The sequence below is a fragment of the Pan paniscus genome, chromosome 20 (assembly GCF_029289425.2).
Source record: "Pan paniscus chromosome 20, NHGRI_mPanPan1-v2.0_pri, whole genome shotgun sequence".
Taxonomy (NCBI): Eukaryota; Metazoa; Chordata; class Mammalia; order Primates; family Hominidae; genus Pan; species Pan paniscus.
Window position 1 is genome coordinate 52827498 of NC_073269.2, and position 27091 is coordinate 52854588.

At 51.3% G+C, this 27091-nt stretch overlaps 1 protein-coding gene across 6 annotated transcripts in view; it reads right to left on the reverse strand.

Annotated features, from left to right (window-relative positions):
* PRKD2 (protein kinase D2) overlaps nt 1–27091 on the reverse strand; it is a 44708-nt gene that overhangs the window by 3466 nt on the left and 14151 nt on the right. For all 6 annotated transcript variants that reach the window (XM_055104306.3, XM_063600425.1, XM_034945996.3 and 3 more), the window contains 13 exons: nt 26808–26962; nt 26482–26704; nt 23291–23368; nt 23055–23208; nt 19976–20093; nt 19400–19477; nt 16118–16376; nt 14173–14225; nt 13975–14047; nt 12842–12948; nt 11779–11940; nt 3893–3991; nt 613–880 (listed from right to left, as the gene is read on the reverse strand). In XM_055104306.3, the coding sequence (XP_054960281.2) occupies nt 613–880; nt 3893–3991; nt 11779–11940; nt 12842–12948; nt 13975–14047; nt 14173–14225; nt 16118–16376; nt 19400–19477; nt 19976–20093; nt 23055–23208; nt 23291–23368; nt 26482–26704; nt 26808–26962 (1827 nt within the window). The remainder of the gene's footprint in view (nt 1–612; nt 881–3892; nt 3992–11778; nt 11941–12841; nt 12949–13974; nt 14048–14172; nt 14226–16117; nt 16377–19399; nt 19478–19975; nt 20094–23054; nt 23209–23290; nt 23369–26481; nt 26705–26807; nt 26963–27091) is intronic.

A 27091-nucleotide genomic window follows, 5' to 3' on the forward strand; every position in this document is an offset into this window, starting at 1 on the left:
GGACTCAGGGTCAGCCCTGTTCCTGGACCTTTTCGGAAACCCTCCACGGCCATGTCCCTAGACTGGCTCCCTTGGTCACTGAACCTACCCCAGGCTTCAGGCCCATCTTCACCCAAGTCACGGCCCCAGTACACAGCAAAGTAGCCATGCCCTTGTTTCTCAACCCTACCCACTGGTGCCTCCTTTTTGCAAGGCTGACCCTTTTGGGGTCGTAAACCCAAAGGCTCCAGGTCCCAGACAATGCCTTGGGAGGCTCAGCCCCTTCTCCTGGTCACCGCAGCCCTTTGGCACCCTCAAGTCCAGTCCCTTTCCTGGTCCCACCCTAGACAAGCCAAGTCTCACTCAGCCCCCCTAAGGTTCCAAGTGTCCTCAGCGCTTCTGGGGCACTTGGTTTCCAGCCCAAGTAACCTAGTCTAGACCTGAGTCCCAGCCCACCTTTTACAGGACGGCTCCTCCTGTGGCCACACCCCTCCAGTAGGCCCGCCCCAGCACTGGGCTCCACCCCCAAGGTGCCAGGCTGTTTCCGGGTCCACCCCCCTCTCATGGCTCCGCCCACTTCTCCAGCCCCACCCCACAACCCACCCGCCCATGGGGTAGGCGGGCCCCAGGCACCTCCAGCTGAGATGTGGCTCCAGGGGCTGGCCGGGTACATGAAGGCGGCGTTCTGGATCTGGTCATTGATGTCCTCATCCTCGTTGAAAGGGAAGGTGCCGCTGAGGCTGACGTACATGATCACGCCCACTGACCACATGTCCAGCGAGCGGTTGTAGCCCTGGTTGAGCAGCACCTCGGGCGCCAGGTAGGCCGGCGTGCCCACCACTGAGCGGCGGAACGACTTCTCGCCGATGATGCGAGCAAAGCCGAAGTCACACAGCTTCACCTGCAGAGGGCAAGGGATGGAGGCTCCACCAGGTGATGGAGCCGCACCCGCCCCAGCATCCCCACCACACCACCCTCCATGGTATTCCAGAGAAAGCTGGATGCTGGTTTGAATCCAGGCTCCTCGGCTCACTAGCTGAGCAACCCTGGGCAGGTGACTTCCCCCCTCTGTGCCTCAGTTTCCCCATCTATAGGAAGAAGAGCAGAAGAGCACCTATCTCAGAGGACTGCCATGATGGTTAGTGAATTAAACCATCCAAAGCCCACAGGACAATATTTGGCATTCAGTTGGTGCACAATAAATGCTAGCTGCTGCTATACCTCTGCCACCTCCAATGGGTCGCTGTTTCCTCTTTTGAATAATGCAGATTTTTAAAAATAGCCTCAAAATATACATGATTGGGGCGTGGTGGCTCACGCCTGCAATCTCAGCACTTTGGGAGGCCAAGGAAGATGGATCATTTGAGGTCAGGAGTTCGAGACCAGCCTGGCCAACACGATGAAACCCCATCTCTACTAAAAATACAAAAATTAGCACACGCCTGCGGTCCCAGCTACTCAGGAGGCTGAGGCAGGAGAATCGCCTGAACCTGGGAGGCAGAGGTTGCAGTGAGCCGAGATCACACCACTGCACTCCAGCCTGGGTGACACAGCGAGACTCCGTCTCAAAAAACAAACAAAAAAAACATGAAACATAATGGAGATCTTAATAGTCCCTACCTTAAAGGGTGCTTGTTTAGACTGAAAGAGAAATATATGCAACGTGTTAGGAGCAGTGTCTAGCACAGAATGAGCCTCGATGATCTCAGGTCAAGGACCTAATTTCTCCAGGCCTTGATTTTGTCATCTGTATTGGGGGGTTGTTGATAGCAGCCTCCTCTCAGGCTTTCCTGGGGATTAGGTAGGAGTGGGTGCTGACTGCGGTAGCCGGCAGACAGTATGGTGTATGCCTACCTTTCCTTCATTGTTTTATTTTTTTTGAGACGGAGTCTCGCTCTGTCGCCCAGGCTGGAGTGCAGTAGCGTGATCTTGGCTCACTGCAACCTCTGCCTCCTGGGTTCAAGCAATTCTCCTGCCTCAGCCTCCTGAATAGCTGGGATCACAGGGACCCGCCACCATGCCTGGCTAATTTTTGTATTTTTAGTAGAGACGACATTTCACCGCATCAGCCAGGCTGGTCCCAAACTCCTGACCTCAGGTGTTCCTGCTGCCTCAGCCTCCCAAAGTGCTGGGATTACAGGCATGTGACACCACACCTGGCCCCATTCCCTCACTGTTAATGGCTGCAGTCTAAGGTCATGGACAGGCTTTGGAGCCAGCAAGACCTGGGTTCAAGGTCTTGCTCTGCTGCCTACCTCTCAGCCTTGGTTCCCAGCTCTGTTCATGTACTGTCCCTTCCCTGTTCAAAACCCTTCCTTGGCTCACTGTTGCTTGCAGGATAGAGTCCCAAATCCTTGAAGCCTGAAGCCTCTGTCACCTTTGAAACCAGCCGCGCCCCAACCCCTGAGCTGAATCTCAATGTGACAGCCATCCTTTCCTGAGGTACTCTGCCCTTTCTACAGATCTTATAGCTCTTTCTCTTTTCCAAGATCTATGCTTTCCTATGGATCTTTTTTTAAATTTTTATTTTATTATTATTTTTTTGAGACGAGTCTTGGTCTGTCGTCCAGGCTGGAGTGCAGTGGTGTGATCTCGGCTCACCGCAACCTTCACCCTCCTGGGTTCAAGCAATTCTCCTGCCTCAGCCTCCTGAGAACCTGGGATTACAGGTTCCCGCCACCATGCCCAGCTAATTTTTGTATTTTTAGTAGAGACGGGGTTTCGCCATGTTAGCCAGACTGGTATCCAACTCCAGACCTCAAGTGATCTGCCCGCCTCAGCCTCCCAGAGTGCTGGGATTACAGGCATGAGCCGCTGCGCCCAACCAGAAAACTTTTAAATATGTTTGGAACAACTTGGGCATGTCAATCTATTTCCCCAACTGTTATACACACCAGATTTTGAAGACATAGTATGAAAAACAAGCAGAATATTTCATTGAGTTTTGTTTCTTTTTTAAGAGACAGGTTCTTGCTCTGTCACCCCAGCTGGAGTGCAGTGGCACAATCATAGCTCACTTCAGACTTGAACTCCTGGTCTCAAGCCGTCTTCCCATCTTGGCCTCCCAAAGTGCTGGGATTATAGGCATGAGCCACCTCCCCTGGCCTTAATAATTTTTATGTTGACTACATGTTGAATAAAGTGCTATATGTTGGGATAAACTATATATATATATATATATATATATATTTTTTTTTTTTTTTTTTTTTTTTTTTTTTTTTGAGACTGAGTCTCGCTCTCTCGCTCTGTCACCCAGGCTGGAGTGCAGTGGTGTGATCTCGGCTAACTGCAAGCTCCGCCTCCCGGGTTCATGCCATTCTCCTAACTCAGCCTCCCAAGTAGCTGGGACTACAGGCGCACACCACCACGCCCCGCTAATTTTTTTGTATTTTTAGTAGAGAAGGGGTTTCACCGTGTTAGCCAGGATGGTCTCGATCTCCTGACCTCGTGATCTGCCCGCCTCGGCCTCCCAAAGTGCTGGGATTACAGGCATGAGCCACCGCACCCAGTCTTTTTTTTTTTTTTTTTTTTTTTAAGAGACAGCTCTCACTCTGTTATTCAGGCTGGAGTGCAGTGGCACAATCATAGCTCACTGCAGCCACCAACTCCTGGGCTCAAGCAATCCTCCCATCTCAGCCTCCTAAGCAGCTAGGACTATAGGCGCACGCCACCATTCCCGGCTATTTTTTTTTTTCATTTTTTGTATAGATGAGGTCTCGCTATGTTGCCCAGGCTGGTCTCAAACTCTTGGGCTCAAATGATCCTCCTGCCTCAGCCTCTCAAAATGCTGATTACAGGCAAGAGCCACTGTGCCTCGCCCCCACATCTTGATTAGTATAATCCCCTTCCCCACCCCCACCCTGGCCATCAGTGTTGCCTGGATTTCCCCAAATCAGGAGGGGACATAACTGACCTGAGGAAATGGGTCCGCTGATGCCAGCAACACGTTTTCTGGTTTCAAGTCACAGTGGACAATGTTCTTGAAGTGAAGGTGTCTCAAAGCCACCAGGATCTGAGGGGAGCAGATGGGCCCAGTAAGAAAGGTAGATAGGTACTCAGCCAAATCCCAACCTCAGCAGCCAGCCCTCCAAACCCATCCATACCTTTTTTTTTTTTTTTTGAGACAGAGTCTCGCTCTGTAGCCCAGGCTGGAAGTGCAGTGGCATGATCTCAGCTCACTGCAACCCCTACCTCCTGGGTTCAAGTGATTCTCCTGCCTCAGCCTCCCAAGTAGCTGGGACTACAGGCTTGCACCACCACGCCCAGCTAATTTTTTTTTTTCTTTTTGAGGCAGAGTCTCACTCTGTCGCCTGGGCTGGAGTGCAGTGGCACAATCTCGGCTCACTGCAACCTCTACCTCCAGGGCTCAAGTGATTCTCCTGCCTCAGCCTCCCGAGTAGCTGGGATTACAGGCGCTGGCCACTATGCCCAGCTAATTTTTTCTATTTTTAGTAGAGATGGGGTTTCACCATGTTGGCCAGGCTGGTCTCAAACTCCTGACCTCGTGATTCCCCCACCTTGGCCTCCCAAAGTGCTGGGATTACAGGCGTGAGCCACCGGGCCCAGACTTGCCCTGATAATTTTTTCTTTTATTTTTAGTAGAGACAGGGTTTCACTATGTTGACCAGGCTGGTCTCAAACTCCCGGCCTCAAGTGATCCACCCACCTCGGCCTCCCAAAATGCTGGGATTACAGGCGTGAGTGAGCCACTGCGCCTGGCCCCATCCATGCCTTCCTACACACCCCTGCAGACACCCCAGCCAGGGAAACAGGAGGCACTGGAGCACCAAAGAATCTCAGAATCATAGAACCATTTACACTTGAGAGATAAGAGTTAAATGTAAACTAGAAAGTCTGGGCTAGATGAGAGGGGCTGTGAAGACCCCAAGATCTTCTAGCATGTGGTAAACTCCTGAATGCTACTCAGAGAGCAGGCATTTCCAAGATCCAACTATGTGATTCTATTTTTTTTTTTTTTTTTTGAGACAGAGTCTTGCTCTGTCACTCAGGCCGGAGCACAGAGGCGGGATCACAGCTCACTGCACCTCAACCTCCCAGGCTAAATCCATCCTCCCACCTCAACCTCCCTAGTAACTGGGATTATAGGCACACACCATCACACCTGACTAATTTTTGTATTTGTAGAGACAGTGTCTCACCATGTTGCCCAGGCTGGTCTCAAACTCCTGCACTCAAGTGATCCACCCACCTCAGCCTCCCAAAGTGCTTGGATAACAGGCGTGAGCCACCCCATCTCACCCATTTTTTTTTTTAAGAGATGGAGTCTCCCTCTGTCACCCAGGCTGAAGTGCAGTATCATTCACTACAGCCTCAAACTCCTGGGGTTAAGTGATCCTCCAGCCTCAGTCTCCCAAAAAGCTAGGACTACAGGCATGTGCCACCGCCACCATGTCGGGCTTTGATTCCTTTTTTTTTTTTTTTTTTTTTTGAGAAGGCCTCCTGATTCTCCTGCCTCAGCCTCCTGAGCAGCTGGGATTACAGGCACACACCACCATGCCCGGCTAATTTTTGTATTTTTAGTAGAGACGGGGTTTCATCATGTTGGTCAGGCTGGTCTTGAACTCCTGACCTCGTGATCCACCAACCTTGGCCTCCCAAAGTGCTGGGATTATAGGCGTGAGCCACTGTGCCCAGCCTGATTCCATTTTTTAAAAAAATATTTTTCATCCTTACAAAAAACTTTGGCTGGGCATGGTGACTCATGCCTGTAATCTCAGCACTTTGGAAGGCTGAGGCAGGTGGATCACCTGAGGTCAGGAGTTAGACATCATCCTGGCCAACATAGCAAAACCCTGCCTCTATTAAAAATACAAAAATTAGGCGTGGTGGTGGGCGCCTGTAGTCCCAGCTACTCGGGAGGCTGAGGCAGGAAAATCGCTTGAACTGGAGAGGTGGAGGTTGCAGTGAGTCGACATCGCGCCATTGCACTCCAGCCTGGGCGACAGAGCGAGATGCCATCTCAGAAAAAAAAAGAGTACCGACCTTACAGGTTGCTATAAGGTTTAAAGCATATCTAAAGACGCATGTAAAACGCTTAGGATAGCTAACCACTGTATGTTAGCTGTTACTGTTGTTGTTATTAGTTATTATTTTTGTGATGGCTTGTTGGTAAATATATTTGTTTGTGTCTCTTAAATAAAGCTTCTCCTGCTGTATCTGTTCGTATGATAAGGTGAGCTGATTGAAAAAAAAAAATTACCATTTGTAACCATTCATCTGTGAGAATCATATTTCTTGATTCTCTGTAACTCAAAATGCCAAGTACACCAGAAGCATAGAGTGTTGTACGACTGCAATTATTATCTGTCTCGGAGTTTAAATACTTGTGTATCTGTCTCAGAGTTTAAATACTTGTGTTTATTCTGATTGTTTTCTTTTTTAAAAAAATTTTTTTGTAGAGATGGCATCTCGCTATGTTGCCCAGGCTGGTCTTAAACTCCTGGCCTCAAATGATCTTCCCACCTCAGCTACCCAAACCTTGAGATAATAGGCACGACCCACCATGCCTGACCAACCTCCTCATTCTACAGACTGGGAGACCAAGCTGGAAAGATGCATGTGTTGTATATGTCATCTCCAGATTGTTTTTTTGAGATGGAGTCTCACTCTGTTGCCCACGCTGGAGTGCAACGGCATGACCTCGGCTCACCACAAATTCCGCCTCCCAGGTTCAAGCAATTCTTGTGCCTCAGCCTCCCCAGTAGCTGGGATTACAGGTGAATGCCACCACACCTGGCTAATTTTTGTATTATTAGTAGAGATGGGATTTCACCATGTTGGCCAGGCTGGTCTCAAAACTCCTGACCTCAGGTGATCCATCTGCCTTGGCCTCCCAAAGTTCTAGGATGACAGGTGTGAGCCACCTCGCCCCGCCCATTTCCAGATTTTGTCAGTTGATTTTCTCCCAGTTCATGTGAACAAAGAGGGCAGGTTAGGCCGGGCACGGTGGCTTACGCCTGTAATCCCAGCACTTTGGGAGGCTGAGGCGGGCAGATCACGAGATCAAAAGTTCAAGACCAGCCTGATCGACATGGTGAAACCCCATCTCTACTAAAAATACAAAAATCAGCCAGGAATGGTGGCGTGTGCCTGTGTTCCCAGCTACTCAGGAGGCTGAGGCAGGAGAATCATTTGAACCTGGGAGGCAGAGGTTGCAGTGAACTGAGATAGCGCCACTGCACTCCAGCCTGGGCAACAGAGCGAGACTCCATCTCAAAAAAAAAAAAAACCATTGGCCGGATATGGTGGCTCACGCCTGTAATCCCAGCATTTTGGGAGGCCGAGGCAGGTGGATCACGAGGTCAGAAGTTCAAGACTAGCCTGGCCAACATAGTGAAACCCCGTCTCTACTAAAAATACAAAAATTAGCCCGGTGTGCTGGGACGCGCCTGTAGTCCCAGCTACTCAGGAGGCTGAGGTGGGACAATCGTTTGAACCTGGGAGGCAGAGGTTGCAGTGAGCTGAGACTGTACTATTGCACTCCAGCCTGGGTGACAGAGTGAGACTTCGTCTCAAAAACAAAAAAAAAAAAAGAAAAGAAAGAGGGCAGGTTGGAAGCTAGATAGATCCAGACTCAAATCTTGGCTGGAAAGCTACTTGGCTGTGACCTCGAGGGAGACTGCTATCTCCCTGAGCCTCAGTTTCCTCATCTATAAAATGAGGTTTATAACAATACCTACCTCCTAGGATGGTGGTGAGGCCTACATAAGCTCAGGAGGTAAAAGGCTTAGCACAGGGCTTAGGTGTGGGGCAGGCAAGAGCCCAGAAAGCAGAAATCTGCAGAGAGAAAGAAGAGCGAGCAGGCAAAAAGAGAGGAAGAGATGAAGGCCAGAAAGAGAAACCCCCTCAGCTGCTGAAAGCAGCCACCTGTGAGAACCATGATTCCTTTCCACACCTGAAGTCTGGATGTGGCTGGGCACGATGGCTCATGCCTGTAATCCCAGCACTTCAGGAGGCTGAGGCAGGCAGATGACTTGAGGTCAGGAGTTTGAGGCTGGCCTGGGCAACATGATGAAACCCCATCTCTACTAAAATTACAAAAATTAGCCAGGCATGGTGGCACACACCTATAATCCCAGCTACTCGGGAGGCTGAGGTAGGAGAATCGCCTGAACCCAGGAGGCAGAGGGTGCAGTGAGCTGAGATGGTGTCACTGCACTCCAGCCTGGGCAACAAAGCGAGACTCTGTCTCAAAAATAAATAAATAATAAAGTCTGGATGAGGGTACATCAGTGGGTTTCTGTCCCCACCCCATAAGCCAGCCTGACAAACACAGGCACACTGCCTGAGAGGATAAGGGTGCTGGGCCAGGGTAAAGGAAACACAGCAACGATGGCTCTGAGACCCACAGAGATGTCTCAGAAGAAGGCAAGGCACCCACCAGAGGGAAGCCTTTCTAGGGAGGATGTGAAACACAGAAACCACAAAAGGGGATATTTAACATCGTAAAAGTTCCACTCTATGTCCGGCTGGACGCAGTGGCTCATGCCTGTAACCCAGAACTTTGGGAGGCTGCAGCAAGAGGACCACTTAAGCCCAGGAGTTCGAGACCCAACATGGCAAGACCCTGTCTCTACAAAAACATAAAAAAAAATTAGCCAGGTGTAATGGCTCATGCCTGTGGTTCCAGCTAACTCAGGAGACTGAGATGGGAGGATCGCTCGAGCCCAGGAGTTCAAGACCAGCCTGGGCAACACGGCGAGACCTTGTCTCTACAAAAACATTAAAAAAAAAAAAAAAAAAAATTAGCTGGACGTGGTGGCTCATGCCTGTGGTTCCAGTTAACTCAGGAGGCTGAGATAGGAGAATCGCTTCAGCCTAGGAGTTTGAGGCTGCAGTGAACTATGATTACACCACTGCACTCCAGCCTGGGTGACAAAATGAGACCCTGTCTCAAAAAAAAAAATAAAATAGGCCAGGCGCAGTGGCTCACACCTGTAATCCCAGCACTTTGGGAGGCCGAGGCGGGTGGATCACGAGGTCAGGAGATCGAGACCATCCTGGTTAACACAGTGAGACCCTGTCTCTACTGAAAATACAAAAAATTAGCCGGGCGTGGTGGTGGGCACCTGTAGTCCCAGCTACTTGGGAGGCTGAGGTAGGAGAATGGTGTGAACCTGGGAGGCGGAGCTTGCAGTGAGCCGAGATGGTGCCACTGCACTCCAGCCTGGGCAATAGAGCAAGACTCCGTCTCAAAAAAAAATAAAAAATAAAATAAATAAAACCCTATGGCAAATAAAAACTAAATATAAAATAAAGAGGCAAACACTGGGATAAAACCATTGAACAATATAAGTGATAAGAATCTAATGTGCACCTCCACCAAAAAAAAAGAAATGCAGAACAGAGGCCGGGCACAGTGGCTCACGCCTGTAATCCCAGAACTTTGCGAGGCTGAGGCCGAGTCAGGAGGATCACTTGAGCCCAGGAGTTGAAGACCAGCCTGGGCAACATAGCAAGTCTTTATAAAAATGTCTTTATAAAAATTAGCCGGGTGTGATGGCTGATGCCTGTTGTCTCAGCTACTCAGGAGGCTGAGGCAGGAGAATTGCTCGAACCCGGGAGGTCAAGGCTGCAGTGAGCCATGATTGTACCACTGCACTCCAGCTCGGGTGACGGAGCGAGACCCTGTCTCAAAAAAACAAACAAAAAGCACAGGCACACAAGGAAAATCTGTTTGAATATAACACAAATGAGTTTGACATCACTAGTTAAAAGCAAAGATCCTAGATTCAAATCCCACCAGTTATGTGACCCTGGACAAGATATTTGATGTCTCTGACCCTCAGTTTCTTCAACCATAAAAGAGGATTGATAATAATAGCACCTACTGCACAGGTTACTATGAAGATTAAATGAGTTTGAAGAGTGCTTGGCACATAGTAAGTGCTCAATAAATGTTAGTGACCACATTATTTATCATCACCATTATCAGCCTCCCTTGTCCTAGCCCTGCTCACCTGAGCTATCACTGTCTAAGAATGGGGCTGTATTGGTCATCCCTGTGTCCTCAACACTGCCCAGCAAGGGACCAAGCACAGAGCAGGGACTAGGGAGTGTTTGTTGACCAACTGAATGAATGAATGAGAGAAAAAGGGCTGCTTGCCCCTTTTTTCTATTGTTTGGTTTTGAGACAGGGTCTTGCTCTGTCACCCAGGCTGGAGTGCAGTGGCACGGTCATAGCTCACTGCAGCCTCAACCACCTAGGTTCAAGAGAGCCTCTCCACTCCCTTCCTCCCAAGCAGCTAGGACTACAGACATGTGCTACCAGGCACCACATCCAGCTAGGTTTTCTATTTTTTTTTTTTCTTTTTGTAGAGGTGGGATCTCACTATGTCGCCTAGGCTGGTCTCCAACTCCTGGCTTCAAGCAGTCCTCTTGCCTGGGCCTCCCAAAGCACTGGGATTACGGGCATGAGCCAGCCTGTTTTTGAGATGGGCTCTTGCTATGTTGCCCAGGCTGGCTCAAACTCCTGGGCTCAAGCAATCCTCTGGCCTTAGCTTCCTGAGTAGCTGGGATTACAGGTGTACCCCACCATGCCTGACTCCCCTTTTTTCTAGATGAGTCAAGTCAGGTCCAGGGAGCCTGACTGATCATTTATTTTTTATAATAAAAATAGCTATCATTACTGCTAGTCTATTTTTTTTCTATTATTATGATTACTCTTTATTATTATTATTATTTTTTTTTTTTTGAGACGAAGTTTCACTCTTGTCCCCCAGGCTGGAGTACAATGGCACGATCTCAGCTCACTGTAACCTCCGCCTCCTGGGCTCAAGGGATTCTCCTGCCTCAGCCTCCCGAGTAGCTATGATTACAGGTGCCTGCCACCATGCTCAGCTAATTTTTGTATTTTTAGTAGAGACAGGGTTTCACCATGTTGGCCAGGCTGGTCTCAAACTCCTGACCTCAGGTGATCCACCCGCCTTGGCCTCCCAAAGTGTTGGGATTACAGGCGTGAGCCACCGCGCCTGGCATACTCTTTATTATTTTTAATTGTTATTGTCATTATTATTTTTCTTTTTTCTTTCTTTCTTTTCAGAGGCGGGGTCTCACTATGTTGCCCAGGCTGGAGTGCAATGCCTCTTCACAGATGTGATCCCACTACTGATCAGCACGAGAGCTTTGACCTGCTCCATTTCCAACCTGGGCTGCTTTGCAACCTGGTGGTCCCCTACTCCTGGGAGGTCACCACATGGATGCCAAACTTAATGAGGACACCTGATCAGCACAGAACTCCTGGGATCAAGTGATCCTCCTGCCTCAGCCTCCTGAGTAGCCGAGACCACAGACACGTGCTACCATGCCCGGCTTATTTTTTCTATTATGGTTATTATTACTTCTGTACAATTATGGTTCCTTTTTTTTTTTTTTTTTTTCTTGAGATGGAGTCTTGCTCTGTCGCCCAGGCTGGAGTGCAGTGGTGCGATCTCGGCTCACTGCAAGCTCCATCTCCCAGGTTCACACCATTCTCCTGCCTCAGCCTCCCGAGTAGCTGGGACTACAGGCGCCTGCCACCATGCCCGACTAATTTTTTGTATTTCTAGTAGAGACAGGGTTTCACCATGTTAGCCAGGATGGTTTCGATCTCCTGACCTCGTGGGCCTCCCAAAGTGCTGGGATTACGGGTGTGAGCCACTGCGCCCAGCCTGATTATGGTTTCTGTTATCTGCTATTGTGACTCCCGCAAGTGTCTGCTTGACCCCCTAGGCATACAGGGCCTCTCCAAGCCGACACCTGATGGGGAGGGGCGGGTGGCAGCGGGCAGGGCAGACGCACCTGGGTGATGAGGAACTTGGTGAGGCGCTCAGGCAGCCGGCCCTTCTCACTGGACAGGATCATCTCCAACATGTCCCCATGCAGCTTCTCCATCACCACAAACACTTTCTCAGGCGTCTCGAACATGCACTCCAGGTTCACGATCCCGGGATGCCGCAGGCTCTGCAGGGTGGGGAGCGGGGTCAGGGCCCAGGTCACCCACAAACTCAGACCCCAAAGGGTCAGGTATAGGAGCAGGAGGATGACAAACAAGGAGAAGGATGTCCCTGGGGTATTGGCACTCGGAGAGGGAAGGGGGCTTCCCACAGGCCAAGACAGAACAGGCCCACCTCCACCCCACCTGCCAGGTGCCCAGAAGGATCTTTTTTTTCTTTCTATTTAAATATAGAGATGGAGTTTCGCCATGTTGGCCAGGCTGGTCTCAAACTTCTGGCCTCAAGTGATCCTCCCACCTCAGCCTCCCAAAGTGCTGGGATTACAGGCGTGAGCCACCATGCCCGGCCCAGAAGGATCTTTACATCCTGAAATTCTGGTGGAGGCCCAGGGTTGCAGGAGGGAGGAGGGGGAGCTTGGAGAAATGGGGAGAGCTCTGCACATCTGTATCTTTTAAATCCATACCCCCTCTCACATTCTCCAGTCCTATCCTGGCCTAACCCCTCTCTCCCACCCAGATCCCCACTCAGCCTCCTGGCTACAATCACTTCCCTTTCCACCCACCCTCCAGATGGCAGCCTGAGGGATTTTCCTAACGTACACACCTGATCCTGCCCCTCCCTTGCTCAAAAGCCTTCTGTGGCTCCCCAGTACCCTCAGGAGAAAGTCCAAAGGGTCTGGCTCCGCCCTCCTCCCTGGCCTCGTCTCCCAGTACCTCCTTTCTAGAAAACCTCATGCTCCCTCTCACCAGGCCTTTGTACAGGCTGGTCCCTCTGCTAAGAACACCTTCTCCCCTTCAGTCTCAACATGCATATGCCCTCCCCCGGGAAGCCTTCCCTGACCACCCCTACACTGGGTCAGCTGGCCCATGAAAGGAAGAAGCAGAAAGGGAAGGCGGCCTGGTGGTTACCTGCAGAATGGCCACTTCATTCCGGAGCTGGCTCTCCTGCTTGGTAGGGAAGCGCAGTTTGTCAATGACCTTAACTGCCACGTCCCGGCCTGTCTTCCGGTGTTTTCCTGCACAGGGAGTAGAAGAGATGGGAGATGAGAGAGCAAGACCACCCAGTCCTGGCAGGAGTATCTCCACCTCTGCCAACCTCTGCCCCCCACCATGGAGACAGCCAGAGTTGGGCAGAGTTGGAAGGCCCCAGGAGATATGTGAAAAGGCCACCTGAGGTGCACCTTGGGAGTAAAGGCAGAAAGAAGGAAAGCAAAAAACAAACAAAAAGCTCCGAAGAAGAGAATGTAAAACATGGGAAACTGGATTTATAACCAGTCGGAATCTAGCATCTAGTTTTGTGTGACCCATAAGAGTCCTGGGGACAGGGGAGAGACACCAGCACCAGGGGAGGCAGACTGACCCTATTATACAGAGAAGGAAACTGAGTCTTAGAGTTTAGAGTGTAGAAGTTACCCTCCCTGTCCTATTGAACTCCGATCTAGCTCTGTGGCAAATCAAAGTGTAAAATTTACCACCCCCCCCATACAATCAGAATCTAGGATTTAGCCTGTGGCCAATCAGAATGCAGAATCTACCCTCTAATCCAATCAGAATCTAGGATCTAGCCCTGTGGCCAATCAGAATGCAGAATCTACCCTCCTATTCAATCAGAATCTAGGATCTAGCTCTGTGGCCAGAGTGCAGAATCTACCCTCTTATCCAATCAGAATCTAGGAACTAGTTCTGTGGCCAATATGAATGCAGAATCTACTCTGTCCAATCAGAATCTAGGTTCTAGCTCTGTGGTCAATCAGAGTGCAGAATCTACCTTCCCTATCCAATCAAAATCTACCTCTGTGACCAATCAGAGTGCCGGATTTACCCTTCCTATTAATAACAGGAGGAATGTCCATTGGTTTTTCCCACTGAGAAAAGGAGAACCTGCAATCAGTCCACCAAGGATCTAGCTAAGCCAATCAACATGGGAGGTGAGCATGTGACCAATCAGAAAGGAAGGGCTGGAGCCAGAAAGAAAGGGCTGGAGCCACAGCAGCTTCCCCCAGCCCCGGGCTCCCTCTGGGTTAGCTCTGAAGTGTCCTCACCTCCATAGACCACTCCAAACTGCCCTGAGCCCAGCACTTCGTCAGGGAAGATCTGGTAGACAGTGGCAATGTCCTACAGGGTGAAGACAGGGCAGGTCAGGGGTGCAAATGGAAATGGGGAAGGGGGAGTCAAGGAGACGAGAGAGCTGGGGAGGGTTTGTGGGAGGGGAGGGCATCAGGTGGGGGCAGGAGTCTCACCACATTCTCTTGGATCTGACTGTTGGACACAGAGATGCTCAGAGAAGCTTGTCCTAGGGAGAGGGGAGAGACAGAGGTGAGGGGACTCCAGGCTCAGGATTATCTCCACCCATACCTGCAAAAGCAGACTTGGGAGTCAGGCCACCCAGATTTGAATCCAATGTTCGATACAATGTGCAACTTCAGGCTGGTGACTTGTCCACTACGAACCTCAGTTTCCTCATCTAGAAAATGGGAATAATAAAAGGACCTCCCTCATAGAGCCACCAGGAGGAGTAAATGAGATGTGCTGAGTGGCTAAAGGAGTGATGTTACAGATGATTTTGCTGAGCATTTTACCCCAGGATCTCAGCACCAGGGGAGGCAGACTGACCCCATTGTACAGAGAAGGAAACTGAGTCTTAGAGGGAAAGCCCAGACTGACTCCTGCATCTTCCCTTGAACTTTTCCCCCTACAAACCCAACCAGAGCCAGACATTTCTAAAGTCCGAGCCTTCTGCCATTTGAATGTCTCTCTCTTCCACCAGTCTAGGCCCCTGCTCGCCCCCCAACTCTGGGTCCTCACCCCACAGCCCCTTCCCTGGTCTCCTTGCCCCAATCCTGCCCCTTCCTACTCACCTCCCACAGAGAAGCCAGAGGGATCTTACTGAGGCACAAGACTGACCCTGTCCCTCCTCTGCTCACAACTCTGCCATGGCTCCCCAGTGCCCTCAGGAAGAAGCCTGAGCCCCTTAAATGGCCTAAAAGCCATGGCCTAGACCCTCATCTACCTCTGACTTCTACCCCCAACATGCTATTCCTGACACACTGGCCTCCTTGCTGGGCCTCAAATACAGCAAGCTCTCTTCTACCTTCTGGTCTCTGCATATGCTGTTTCCTCTGCCAGGAATACTCTTTCCTTCATCCTAGACTTAGCTAAATCCTCCTCATCCTCAAGTGTAAGCTCAAATGTCACTCCTAGGACCAAGTTGGATTACTCTCGCAAATGCTCTGCATCACACTCGTTGCTTGTATGGGTTAATGATCAATGTCTGTCACCCACACTGGATTATAAGCTCCAGAGGGTGGGAACCTGGTACTCTCTCAACATTTTTTGCCTCTGCCTAAAATGACCTCCCATTTTCTTTCCCACATCTCACCCTGCCTCGGCCTCCAGATCTCAGTTCAGATGTCACCTCCTCCAGGAAGCCCCCCTATATACCCAGATTGGGTCAGGTACCCCTCTGGGCTCCTCCAGCTCCCTAGCTTCCTTGTCCCAACCCTGCCCACCCTGGACTGTCACTCTCTGAAGATGGGTATTCTGCCCTACTAGACTCTGAGCCCCATGAGGGCAGGTCTTGGGCTGTCCTGGCCACCACTGGGTCCCCAGCACTGTCCCGCACAGAGGAGGCACTCAGTAAGTGCATGAGGACTTATCAGCACCTGGGACAAGGCTCATGGAGGGGAAGTGATATGCCCAGGGCCACATATCAGGCCAGGAGCTTAACAGAGATTTGCTGTGGATTTTTGTTGTTGTTGTTGTTTTTTCTGTTTTGGAGACAGAGTCTTGCTCTGTCACCCAGACTGGAGTGCAGTGATGCAATCATGACTCACTACTCCCAGGCTCAAGCAATTCTCCTGCCTCAGCCTTCCAAGTACCTGGAACTACAGGTGTGCGCCACCACACCTGGCTAATTGTTTTTATTTTTTGTAGAGATGGAATCTCATTATGTTGCCCAGGCTGGTCTTAAACTCCTGGCCTCAAGTGATCCTCCCTCCTTGGCTTCCCAAAGCGCTGGGATTAACAGGAGTGATTAACAGAGTTTGAACCCAGGCCTGCTGAGTCCAGAAGCTGCGTTCTCAACCCCACCATTGCCCACTTTCCTCTTTGGCCCTTCCATTCCCCAGAACCCTGCCCCACCCATCTAGACCTATTCTCTCAAGGACCCGGGGTGGGAGGACTTACTGTGGGGCGCGTGGCCTGGGGTGCTGGGTGCGTCCTGAAGGATGACGGGCATCAGGGCCTGGCGGATGGCTGTCTCCCAGCCCCGGGCGGCCTCAGCCCCCTGCCCACTTGGCCCACCCGGAGTCCCGCCAGGCATCTCGCCCACGAAGTAGGTGGCATTGGCAGTGACGATCTCAAAGCAGTGTGGGTTGGTGCCCGGCGGCACAAGGCTGAAGTTCTGGGCGGACTCCACCGTGAGGATTTCTGACAGTGGAATTTCCTGCAGGACGTGGAACCAGCACAGGTGAGGATGCCAGGCAGACCCTGGAATTCTAGTGCTTACCCAGAAGGATACACAGGATCCATGTTGATGGGGATGGGCCTGGTTTGCACAGTGGTCAGACAAGTTCCCAGTAATTCTAAGCCTGTTCTCACTGTTCTTTTATAATTACTGGCAGAGGCCAGGTGCGGTGGCTCATGCCTGTAATCCCAACACTTTGGAAGGCCGAGGCGGGCAGCTCACTTGAGGTCAGGAGTTCGAGACCAGCCTGGCCAACATGGCAAAATCCCGTCTCTACTGAAAATACAAAAATTAGCCAGGCGTGGTGGTGTGCGCCTGTAATCCCAGCTAATCGGGAGGCTGAGGCAGGAAAATCGCTTGCACCTGGGAGGCGGTGGTTGTAATGAGCCAAGATCGCACCACTGCACTCCAGCCTGGGCGACAGAGTGAGATTCCGTCTCAAAAATAATAATAATAATAATAATAATTACTGGCAGAAGTGATATTGAAGCAGAGACCAGAAAGGTAAGAAGAAGCCAGTTGGCAAGGAGTAGGGGAACAGCATGTGCAAAGGCCCTAAGGAAAGGCTATGCTCAAAAGCCAAGCTGTATCCCCATCACCTGGGCGGTGCCTGGACATAGTAAAAGCTTGATAAACATTTGATGGCCGGATGTGGTGGCTCGTGCCTGTACTCCCAGCACTTTGGGAGGCCGAGGTGGGCAGATGGCCCAGGAGTTCAAGACCAGCCTGGGCAACACAGTGAGACCCCAGCTCTACAAAAAATTTAAAAATTAGGCATGGTGCCATAAGCCTGTAATCCCAGCACTTTGGGAGGCCAAGGCAGGCAGATCGCTGGAGCCCAGGAGTTTGAGACCAGCCAGAGCAACACAATGAGACCCCCATCTCTACAAAAAATAAAAAAACTAGCCAGGTGTGGTGGTGCGCACCTGTAATCCCAGCTACTGTGGAGGTGGGAGAATCATTTGAGCCAGGGAGGCAGAGGTTACAGTGAGCCATAATCATGCCACTGCACCTGGGAGACAGGGCAAGAGCCTGTCTCAAAATAAATAAATGGGCCGGGTGTGGTGGCTCATGCCTGTAATCCCAACACTTTGGGAGGCCAAGGTGGGCGGATCACAAAGTCAGGAGTTCGAGACCAGCCTGACCAACATGGTGAAAGCCCATCTCTACTAAAAATACAAAAATTAGCCAGGCGTGGTGACACACCTATAATCCTAGCTACTTGGGAGGCTGAGGCAGAAGAATCACTTGAACCCCGGAGGCGGAGGTTGCAGTGAGCCAAGATCGCGCCACTGCACTCCAGCCTAGGTGACAAAGCGAGATTCCGTCTCAAAAATAAACGTTTGATAATAAATGGAGGAAATGAGGCCACACAGGGCTTTGCGGGCCACAAGGAAGAGCCTGGGCTTTGTCCAAGGGCCCTAGGAAGCCACTGAAGGCTTTTGAGCATCATCCGCTTGTGTGCGGAGGGCAGATGGAATAGAATGAGATGGAGACAGAGAACCAGGAAGGAGGCTGAGGGGACCCAGGCGGGACAGAAGGCACAGGGACCATGGGGTGGGAAACGTGTCAAAAGAGGAAGGAGGGAGGTAGGAGAGAGGAAAGAATGAGTGACTTAGGCAGCCCATAAAACCAGGTGATGACATGGACACGTCGGGGGAGCATGGTGAGGACAGCATTTTATTTTATTTTATTTTTTTGAGATGGAGTCTTGCTCTGTTGCCCAGGCAGGAGTGCAGTGACACGATCTCAGCTCACTGCAACCTCCACCTCCCAGGTTCAAGCAATTCTCCTGCCTCAGCCTCCCAAGTAGCTGGGGTTATAGGCACCCGCCACCATGCCCAGCTAATTTTTGTATTTTTAGTACAGACAAGGTTTCACCATATTGGCCAGGCTGGTTTCGAACTCATGATCTCAAGTGATCCGCCCGCCTCGGCCTCTGAAAGCGCTGGGATTACAGGCGTGAGCCACCATGCCTGGCCAAGGACAGCATTTTAGATGGTGTGGTCTGAGCAAAATGGGAAGATGATAAGGAACCAGCCATGGAAAGTTTAAGGAAGACGCTCCAGGGCAGGTAACAGCTGGAGTCCAGGTTTTATTACTCTAAGACAATGGGAGCCACTGGGGGGTTTGACGGTTTTAATAAAGACTCCCCTGGCTGTGGGGGAAATGACAGAGGTTGTGAGGTCAGAAGCAAGGACCCTGCAAGGAGAAGGCTGAAACCATCCAGGTGGAAGACAGTGGCTGGGACACAGTGTGGGCATGGGAGGTGGTGACGAATACGCACACATAATGCAATACATTAATTATAAAGAAATAGTGAGGCCGGGCGCGGTGGCTCATGCCTGTAATCCCAGCACTTTGGGAGGCCGAGGGGGGCATATCATGAGGTCAAGAGATCAAGACCATCCTGTCCAACATGGTGAAACCCCGTCTCTACTAAAAATACAAAAATTAGCTGGGTGTGGTGGCATTCACCTGTAGTCCTCGGGTGGGAGGCTGAGGCAGGAGAATCGCTTGAACCCGGGAAGCGGAGGTTGCAGTGAGCCGAGATCGCGCCACTGCACTCCAGCTGGGCGACAGAGTGAGACTCTGTCTCAAAAAATAAATAAATAACAAAAAATAAAGGAATAGTGAGAACAGCCTTAGAATTACTGGGAGCTTAATATATACCACGCCTTAAGCCGATTGGTTTAGTGGATTGGCTCTTTGAATTCTCGCACCAGCCCTGAGGTGAGTATTAGCATTTGAGGCATTTTACAGGTGAGAAGCGTGAGGCACTGAGAAGTAAGGGAACCTGCCCGGAGTCCCCCTCGCTGGAAAGTGGTGGAGCCAGAATCGGATGGGCAGCACTTGCTGATGAGCTGGAAGCAGGGAGGCTGGGGGTGGGCAGAGGGTGTGATTTGCAGGATCTGTCTGGAGTAACTGGGGGTAGGAGGAGGTGTGGGAAAGTTTGTGGGCACAGCGGGAAGTCCGAGGGAGCTGAAAGCCCGGCGGCTTACCTTATAGTATCTGTTGGTCGTGTTGTTCTGGAAGAGCGTGATACACTTGCAGTCCAGGCGCCAATAGTGCCGCTTTCTCTGCAGAGATGTTTGAAGAGTCACGTGAACCGCCAGACTTTCCTGCCCAGTCCCTATCCCGTGGAGCTGCTTGGGGCTCCAGGTGCCTGGAGCACCACGTGCACGCCCTAACTCTAGCACCTACCCCACGCCGTAACCCCACCCCACCACACGCCCTAACCCTAGCCCCGCCCCTAGCCTTAACCCTAGCCCAGCCCCCACGCCCTAACCCCAGACTCGCCCCCACTTAGCCCTCTTCCTCCAGCCAAGCTCCTCCCCTAACTCTAGCCCCGCCCCCGACCTTGCCCTGAGCCCCGGGTCTTCCCTAACTCCTGCCCGTTGTCCCACCCTTATAGCCCACACTTCTAATTCTAGCCCCGCCTCCAGCACGGCCCAGCCCACTACTGGCCCCGCTCGCGCCTAGCTCCAGCCCCACCCACCTAGCCCCGCCTACTCAAGCTGAGCCGCCCCTCTTCCAGCCTTCGCTCCGCCGTACCCGGCCCCGCCCCGGCCACTCACCAGCGTGTCCTTGTTGCTGTAATGAACCACCCAACCCTCCCGCAGCGTGGTGCTGGATTTCCGCGTCGTGTGTCGCACCGATTGCACCACCCTCATTAGGGGGATGTACCCCAGGGAGCTGCGAAGGAAGAGGAAGGGGTGAGAAGTCACATGCAGAAAGTGACCATGCTGCTTGGGAATGCAGGGGGCATCTCTGGGAAACTAGGGAGTTGGGGACTGTTTTTGTTTGGTTGGTTTTTGTTTTGACATTTTCCCCCCAACACACACCCGGGAGTTGCTTTTTGTTTGTTTTTTAAGAGGCTTGCTCTGTCACCCAGGCTGGAATGCAGTGGTGCGATCTCGGCTCACTGCAACCTCTGCCTCTCGGGTTCAAGCGATTCTCGTGCCTCAGCCTCCTGAGTGGCTGGGACAATCACGGTGACCATTAGGTGCAAGCCACCACCCCTGGCTAATTTATGTATTTTTAGTAGTGATGAGGTTTCACCATGTTGGCCAGGCTGGTCTCGAACTCTTTGCCTCAACTCCTTCCCTAACTCCTGCCCCTAGTCCCACCCTTATAACCCACCCTTAGAATCCGTTCAAGAGATCCATCTGCCTCGGCCTCCCAAAGTGCTTACAGGTGTGAGCCACCACGCTGGCCCAGAAGGAGATTCTTGAGAGGGCTTCTGTAGTAGGCCTTTCTGAAGTCAGGCTGCCTAGCAAATTACCTAACCTCTTCATGCCTCAGTTTGTCCACCCAAAGGGGATGCTATGATGAGTGGAAACCTTTCTACGGAGCTTAGTACAGTGCCTGGCATACAGAGGACCTCCAGTAAGTGCTAATTGGTATTTAGTCCAGCAATTGTGGAGCCAGCTGTGTGACATTGGGTAAGTGATTCAACCTCTCTGGGCCTCACCTCCCTCATTTGTGCAGATGCTGTTAGTACAGTAAGGAAGGTCTACAGAGATTAAGTGGCCTGCTGGGCATGGTGGCTCATGCCTGTAATCCCAACACTTTGGGAGGCAGAAGTGGGGGGATCACTTGAGGTCAGGAGTTTGAGATTTGACAGATTAAGTGACTTGCTCAACTCTGGAACCAACAATCTCTGGATCCCTGTGCTAGATCAGAACCTGGGTGGCCTTGATCACATCTCTTTGCCTGAGACTCAGTTTCCCCATCTGTGAAATAGGCTGCCTCTCCCCACACCCGCCACCCCCAATCCCTCAAGGTCCAACTCTTGACAGTGTATGACTGTGTTACTAGGCATTCCCAGGAAAGACGTGGGAGAAAGGGAACCTGCGGCTTCAGGCTGCTTGGGTTGGGAGGCACCACAGGAAAACACTCTGTCGTCACTGTGACTGGCTTACCCATCCCCTTTCTGTCCAACCCTCTTCCCCTCGCCCTCCCTGCTGCAGCTACATGGGTCTCTTTGCTGTCCCTGGAACACGGTGCCTCCACCCAAGGGCCTTTGCGCTCGCTGTTGCCTCTGCCTGGAAGCCTTTTCCCCCAGAGCCCCACAAGGCTCCTTCCCTCCCCTCCCTTCAACTGCCACTTCCTCAGCGAGGTCTCCTTGAAGGACCCTAAGATAGCATGTCCCCCATTCTCCATCTCCTCTTGTTTTAATCACCATTACCAATACCCGATGCTATGGATGCATTTATTAGCTGTCTCCCCGCTGAGGCAGTCAGCTCCAGAAGGGCAGACTTTTACCTCTTTTGTTCATAGCTGTGTGCTTGAACACAGCAGGTGCTCATTAAATATTTTCCAGTGCACCTGTGAGGGTGCCCCCTTACCCCTACCCCAGGTTTATCACCCTGTGGGGTAGGTACCTCATCGCCCCAGGAGGAAACCGTGGCACACAGGGAAGCGCCTAGCAAGTGAAGTGGTAGAGCTGGGATCTGGGCTGTCACCCTCCAGCGCCTGTGTGAACTGTGCTTTCTCAATAAACATTCACGCCACACCCAGATAGGAAGTGCCTGATCTGAGCCAGTCCTGTCCTAGGTACCTGGGAGGGCAGAAAATATCCTTGCCCTCATGCACCTGAGCTCACATTCCAGTGGAGCTAAGTATGAACTCCGTGTATAGTTTAAAAATGCATAGGCTGGGGGCACAGTGGCGCACACCTGTAATCCCAGAACTTTGGGAGGCTGAGGTGGGAGGATTGCTTGAGCACAGAAGTTCAAGACCACCCTGGGCAACATAGCAAGAGCCCCTATCTCAAAAAAAAAAAAAAAAAAAAAGAAGAGGAATATAGGTCAGGCGCGGTGGCTCATGCCTGTAATCCCAGCACTTTGGGAGGCCGAGGCAGGTGGATTACCTGAGGTCGGGAGTTCAAGACCAGCCTGACCAACATGGCAAAACCCTGTCTCTACTAAAAATACAAAAAAAGTAGCCAGGCATGGTGGCGGGTGCCTGTAGTCCCAGCTACTTGGGAGGCTGAGGCAGGAGAATCGCTTGAACCCAGGAGGCAGAGGTTGCAATGAACTGAAATTGCATCACTGCACTCCAGCCTGGGCAACAAGAGTGAAACGCCGTCTAAAATTAGCCAGGGATAGCAGTGCATCCCTGTAGTCCCAGATACTCGGGAGGCTGAGGCAGGAGGATCACCTGAGCCCAGGAGTTTGAGGTTACAGTGAGCCACAATCACACCACCGCACTCCAGTGGGCAACAAAGCAAGACCCTTTGGGAGGCTGAGGCGGGTGGATCACTTGAGCTCAGGAGTCAGGAGTTCAAGACCAGCCTGGGCAACATAGGGTAGACCCTGTCTCTACAGAAATACAAAAATTAGCTGGGTGTGGTGGACAAGCCTGTGGTCCCAGCTACTCGAGAGGCTAAGGTGGCAGGATCGCTTGAGCCCAGGTGGTCAAGGCTGCAGTGAGTCAAGACTGCACCACTGCACCAGCCTGGGCGACAGACCGAGACCCTGTCTCAAACAAAAAATTATTTTAAAAAAATTGTAGTGCTTTAAAAGGTTTGCCTCAGGAACTGGGAAAATTTATAAATATAAGGTGATGTCAGCCCATTGTAGAGAAAAAGAAATTGAGGTTCACTGTGCAGGTTCACTTCCCCCAGGGTCTCTTGGAGGGTTCTGTGTATACCTCTGGGCCTTGCCTCCCTCGCCTTCCTCCTCCTCACTGGCGTGGAGCGCATTCTCTGAGTGGGAGCCAGGGATGACACCGGAGTCCTCTGACTCATCCATGAGGGCGCTCTTGTCAGCCTCGCTGAAGTCGGTGGCCTCCTCCATCGGCACATCTGTGGGGATGGAGGCATCAGAGGGGTCTCCACCCAGTCCTGCCCCTTCCCCTTTCTCCCCAGCATCCCCCCAGCCTCTCACCTCCATTGATAAGGGCCTCCCCCAGGCAGTCATTAGGGACGCGGGTGGCGCAGCGTTTGTGACAGTTAAACTTGCAGTCTGGTAGGACAGGGAACAAGGGAACGGGTGAGAAGGGGAAGAGAGGTTACCTGGAAGGCTTGAACCTTGACCCTAAGCCTCAGGCTCAAAAGAGTCTACTCTTGCCGTCTGGGTAAGAACACTGGCTGCTGCTGCCCTGGTCATTTTCTCACTTTCAGCCACAGTTTTCCCAACTATCGGGGGGTCTTGATTAAGTAGGAGGGCTAGACTCAAAATCCCGACGACTGCCGGGTGCAGTGGCTCCCGCCTGTAATCTCAGTATTTTGGGAGGCTGGGGAGAGCAGATCATTTGAGGTCAGGAGTTCGAAACCAGCCTGCCCTACATGGTGAAACCTCGTCTCTACTAAAAATACAAAAATTAGCTGGGCGTGGGACTACAGGCACCCACTACCACGCCCAGCTAATTTTTTTGTTTTTAGTAGAGACGGGGTTTCGCCATGTTGGTCAGGCTGGTTTCGCGCTCCTGACCTCAGATGGTCCACCTGCCTTGGCCTCCTAAAAGTGCTGGGATTACAGGCGTGAGCCACCGCGCCCGACTTTGTGTGTGTGTGTGTGTGTGTGTGTGTGTGTGTGTGTGTGTGTGTGTGTGTGTCTGTTATTGGTTCTAATGTGCTGTGACTAGACTCTGAACACCCTAGGGCTGGGTTCCTCAACCCGTGACACTAACACAGTGCCCAGGATAATTCCTTGTTTTAGGGCACTTGCTCTGTGTATTGTAGGATGTTTAGCTGCATCTCTGACTTCTACCTACTGGATGCCAGTAGCACTATCCCAGCGTACCAAACAAAACCATCTCCAACCCTTGCCAAACATCCCCTAGGAGCGAAACGGCCCCTGGTCAAGAACCATTGCTGTAGAGTTCAGTGTTTCCACAGTTCTAGGGACACTATACATCGAAGATTCTAGAATTTACTAAAAACCTATTTTATGAAGGTTCTATGATTCTGTATTTCTTTTTTTTTTTTTTTTAAGAAACAGTCTGGCTGTCACCGAGACTAGAGTGTGCAATGGTACAATCTCGGCTCACTGCAACCTCTGCCTCCCAGGCTCAAGCGATCTTCCCACCTCAGCCTCCTGAGTAGCTGCAACTACAGGCACGCACTACCATGCCCGGCTAATTTTTCGTATTTTTTGTAGAGATGGGGTCTTTCCATGTTGTACAAGCTGGTCTTGAACTCCTGGGCTCAAGCAATCCACCCACCTAAGCCTCCCAAAGTGCTGGGATTACAGGTGTGAGCTACTGCCCCTGACCTGATTCCGTATTTCTAAGGCTTCAGAGTTTGATGTCCAAGTTTCTAGAACTCTAGACATCTATGAATCTAAGACTCTTCAATGTCTTCTAAGACTTCTAAGACTCTTTAATGACTTCTAAGACTCTTTAATGTCCAAGATTTTAGGGTGTTATATATCTAAACTCTAAAATTTGACAGTTCTAGGGTTCTACAATTCTAGGCTTCTCTACCTCCAGAATCTGCAGATTCCAAGGTTCTAGGATTATATACATACAAGATTCTAGAATTTGATGTTTCTATGCTTCTTTAGCTCTAGGCTTCTAAGATTCTAGAATTTGATTGTTCCAGTAAATTCTTGAATTGTATGTTTCTAAGTTTATGTGGATCTAGGCTTCTGAGGTTCTAGAATTTTTTTTTTTCTTTTTTTGAGACAAGTTCTTGCTCTGTCACCCAGGCTGGAATGCAGTGGCACAATCACGGCTCGCTGCAGCCTCAACCTCCTGGGCTCAAGCAATCCTCCCTCCTCAGAGTCCCAAGTAGCTGGAACCACAGATGCATGCTGCCATGCCTGGCTAATTTTTAATTTTTTTTGTAGAGACAGGGTTTCGCCATGTTGCCCAGGCTGGTCTTAAACTCCTGGGCTCAAGTGATCCACCTACCTTGGCCTCCCAAAGTGCTGAGATTACATGCATGAGCCACCACACCTGGCTGGATTCTAGAATTTGATTGTTCAAAGTTCTGGGAGTCTAGAATTTCCAGGATTCTAGGTTACGATGGTTTCAAGCTTATATGATTCTAGACATCTAAGACTCTCAAATTTGATGCGCCTATGTTTCTATTACCCTCAAATCCCATAGTTCCAAAATTCTCATGTTCTGAGAGTCTATAACTTGGGAGATTTAAGATGTGTAATCTAAAGTTCTGTTGTTATTTTAGCTGAATTCTATCATTCGGAATTCTTGAATGCTATGGTTCTGATTCTAGAATTCTCAGGTTCTACAGTTTTAGAATTCCATGCTAAGCACGTTATGAATCTAGGATTCCAAGGTTCTAAAGACTGAGGTTCAGCTGGGCGCGGTGGCTCACACCTGTAATCCCAGCACTTTGGGAGGCCGAGGTAGGAGGATTGCTTGAGCCCAGGAGTTCAAGACCAGCCTGAACAATATAGTGATACCTTCTCTCTACAAACGATTTAAAAATTAGCTGGGTGTGGCCAGGCGCGGTGGCTCACGCCTGTAATCCCAGCATTTTGGGAGGTCGAGGCAGGTGGATCACAAGGTCAGGAGATCAAGACCATCCTAGCTAACATGGTGAAACCCCGTCTCTACTAAAAATACAAAAAAATTAGCCAGGCGTGGTGGCGGGCGCCTGTAGTTGCAGCTACTCAGGAGGCTGAGGCAGGAGAATGTCGTGAACCCAGGAGGCAGAGTTTGCAGTGAGCCGAGATCACACCACTGCACTCCAGCCTGGGCGACAGAGTGAGACTCCGTCTCAAAAAAAAAAAAAAAAAAAGAAAATTAGCTGGGTGTGGTGGCACCACCTGTAGTCCTAGCTACTTGGGAGGCTGAGGCAGGAGGATCACTTGAACCCAGGAGGTTGAAGCTGCAGTGAGCCGTGATTGCGCCACTGCACTCCAGCCTGGGTGATAGAGTGACACCGTCTCCAAAAAAAAACAATACACACACACACACACACACACACACACAACTGAGGTTCTAAGATTCCAGAATTCCAAAGGTCCCAGAACACTAGGATTCAGGGCCCTCCCCTTCTGAGGCCCTGGGGTCCCAAGGCTCAGATCCTTGTGTCCTGCCACAAGACCAGGTTGGGGTGGGAAGGAGGTTCTGACCCTGTCTGTCCTCCCCGACAGGCCCAGCTAACCTTTGCATTGCAGGCCCTGCCGGAAGAGGCCCTTGAGGAGTTTCTTGCAAGCCTGGCAAACGGTGGGCCGTGTATAGCTGTGGATGAGGAAGGTGTGCGGCACCTTGACCTTGGAGAGCAGCATCTTGTCCAACTCAATGGGGCGGCCCGTATACGATGAGGCAGAAGAGGAGGAAGAGGATGACGGGGGACGGCGAGGCAGGAGTTCAGTGGTGCTACGGCTCTGTCGTTGGCAAGAATGGAAGGGACACATCAGTGCGTTGGCCCCATGCCTGGGCCAAGTCACCCCCCTAGCCACCAACCCGTCCCATCCCCCATCTCCTCACCAGCTCTTCAGCCGTGCAGGGCAGGGACTCGGAGGTGCCGAGGCGCACCGAGTGGCCACTGGCCAGAGACGTGGATGACAGGCGCCGTTTGCGGGCCCCACTACAGTTGTTGGGGATGCTGAAGGCACAGCGCTTGTGGTAGTTCAGCCCGCAGCCTGCAGGGGGCGCCAGAGAGTAAGAGACATGGCGTCTGCCCCTCCTAGGTCTCTTCTTGAGAAGTTGTGCCCTTTCCACCCAATCTCCCACCTGGTCCTGTCCCATCACCCCCCAGCACGATCTCCTCC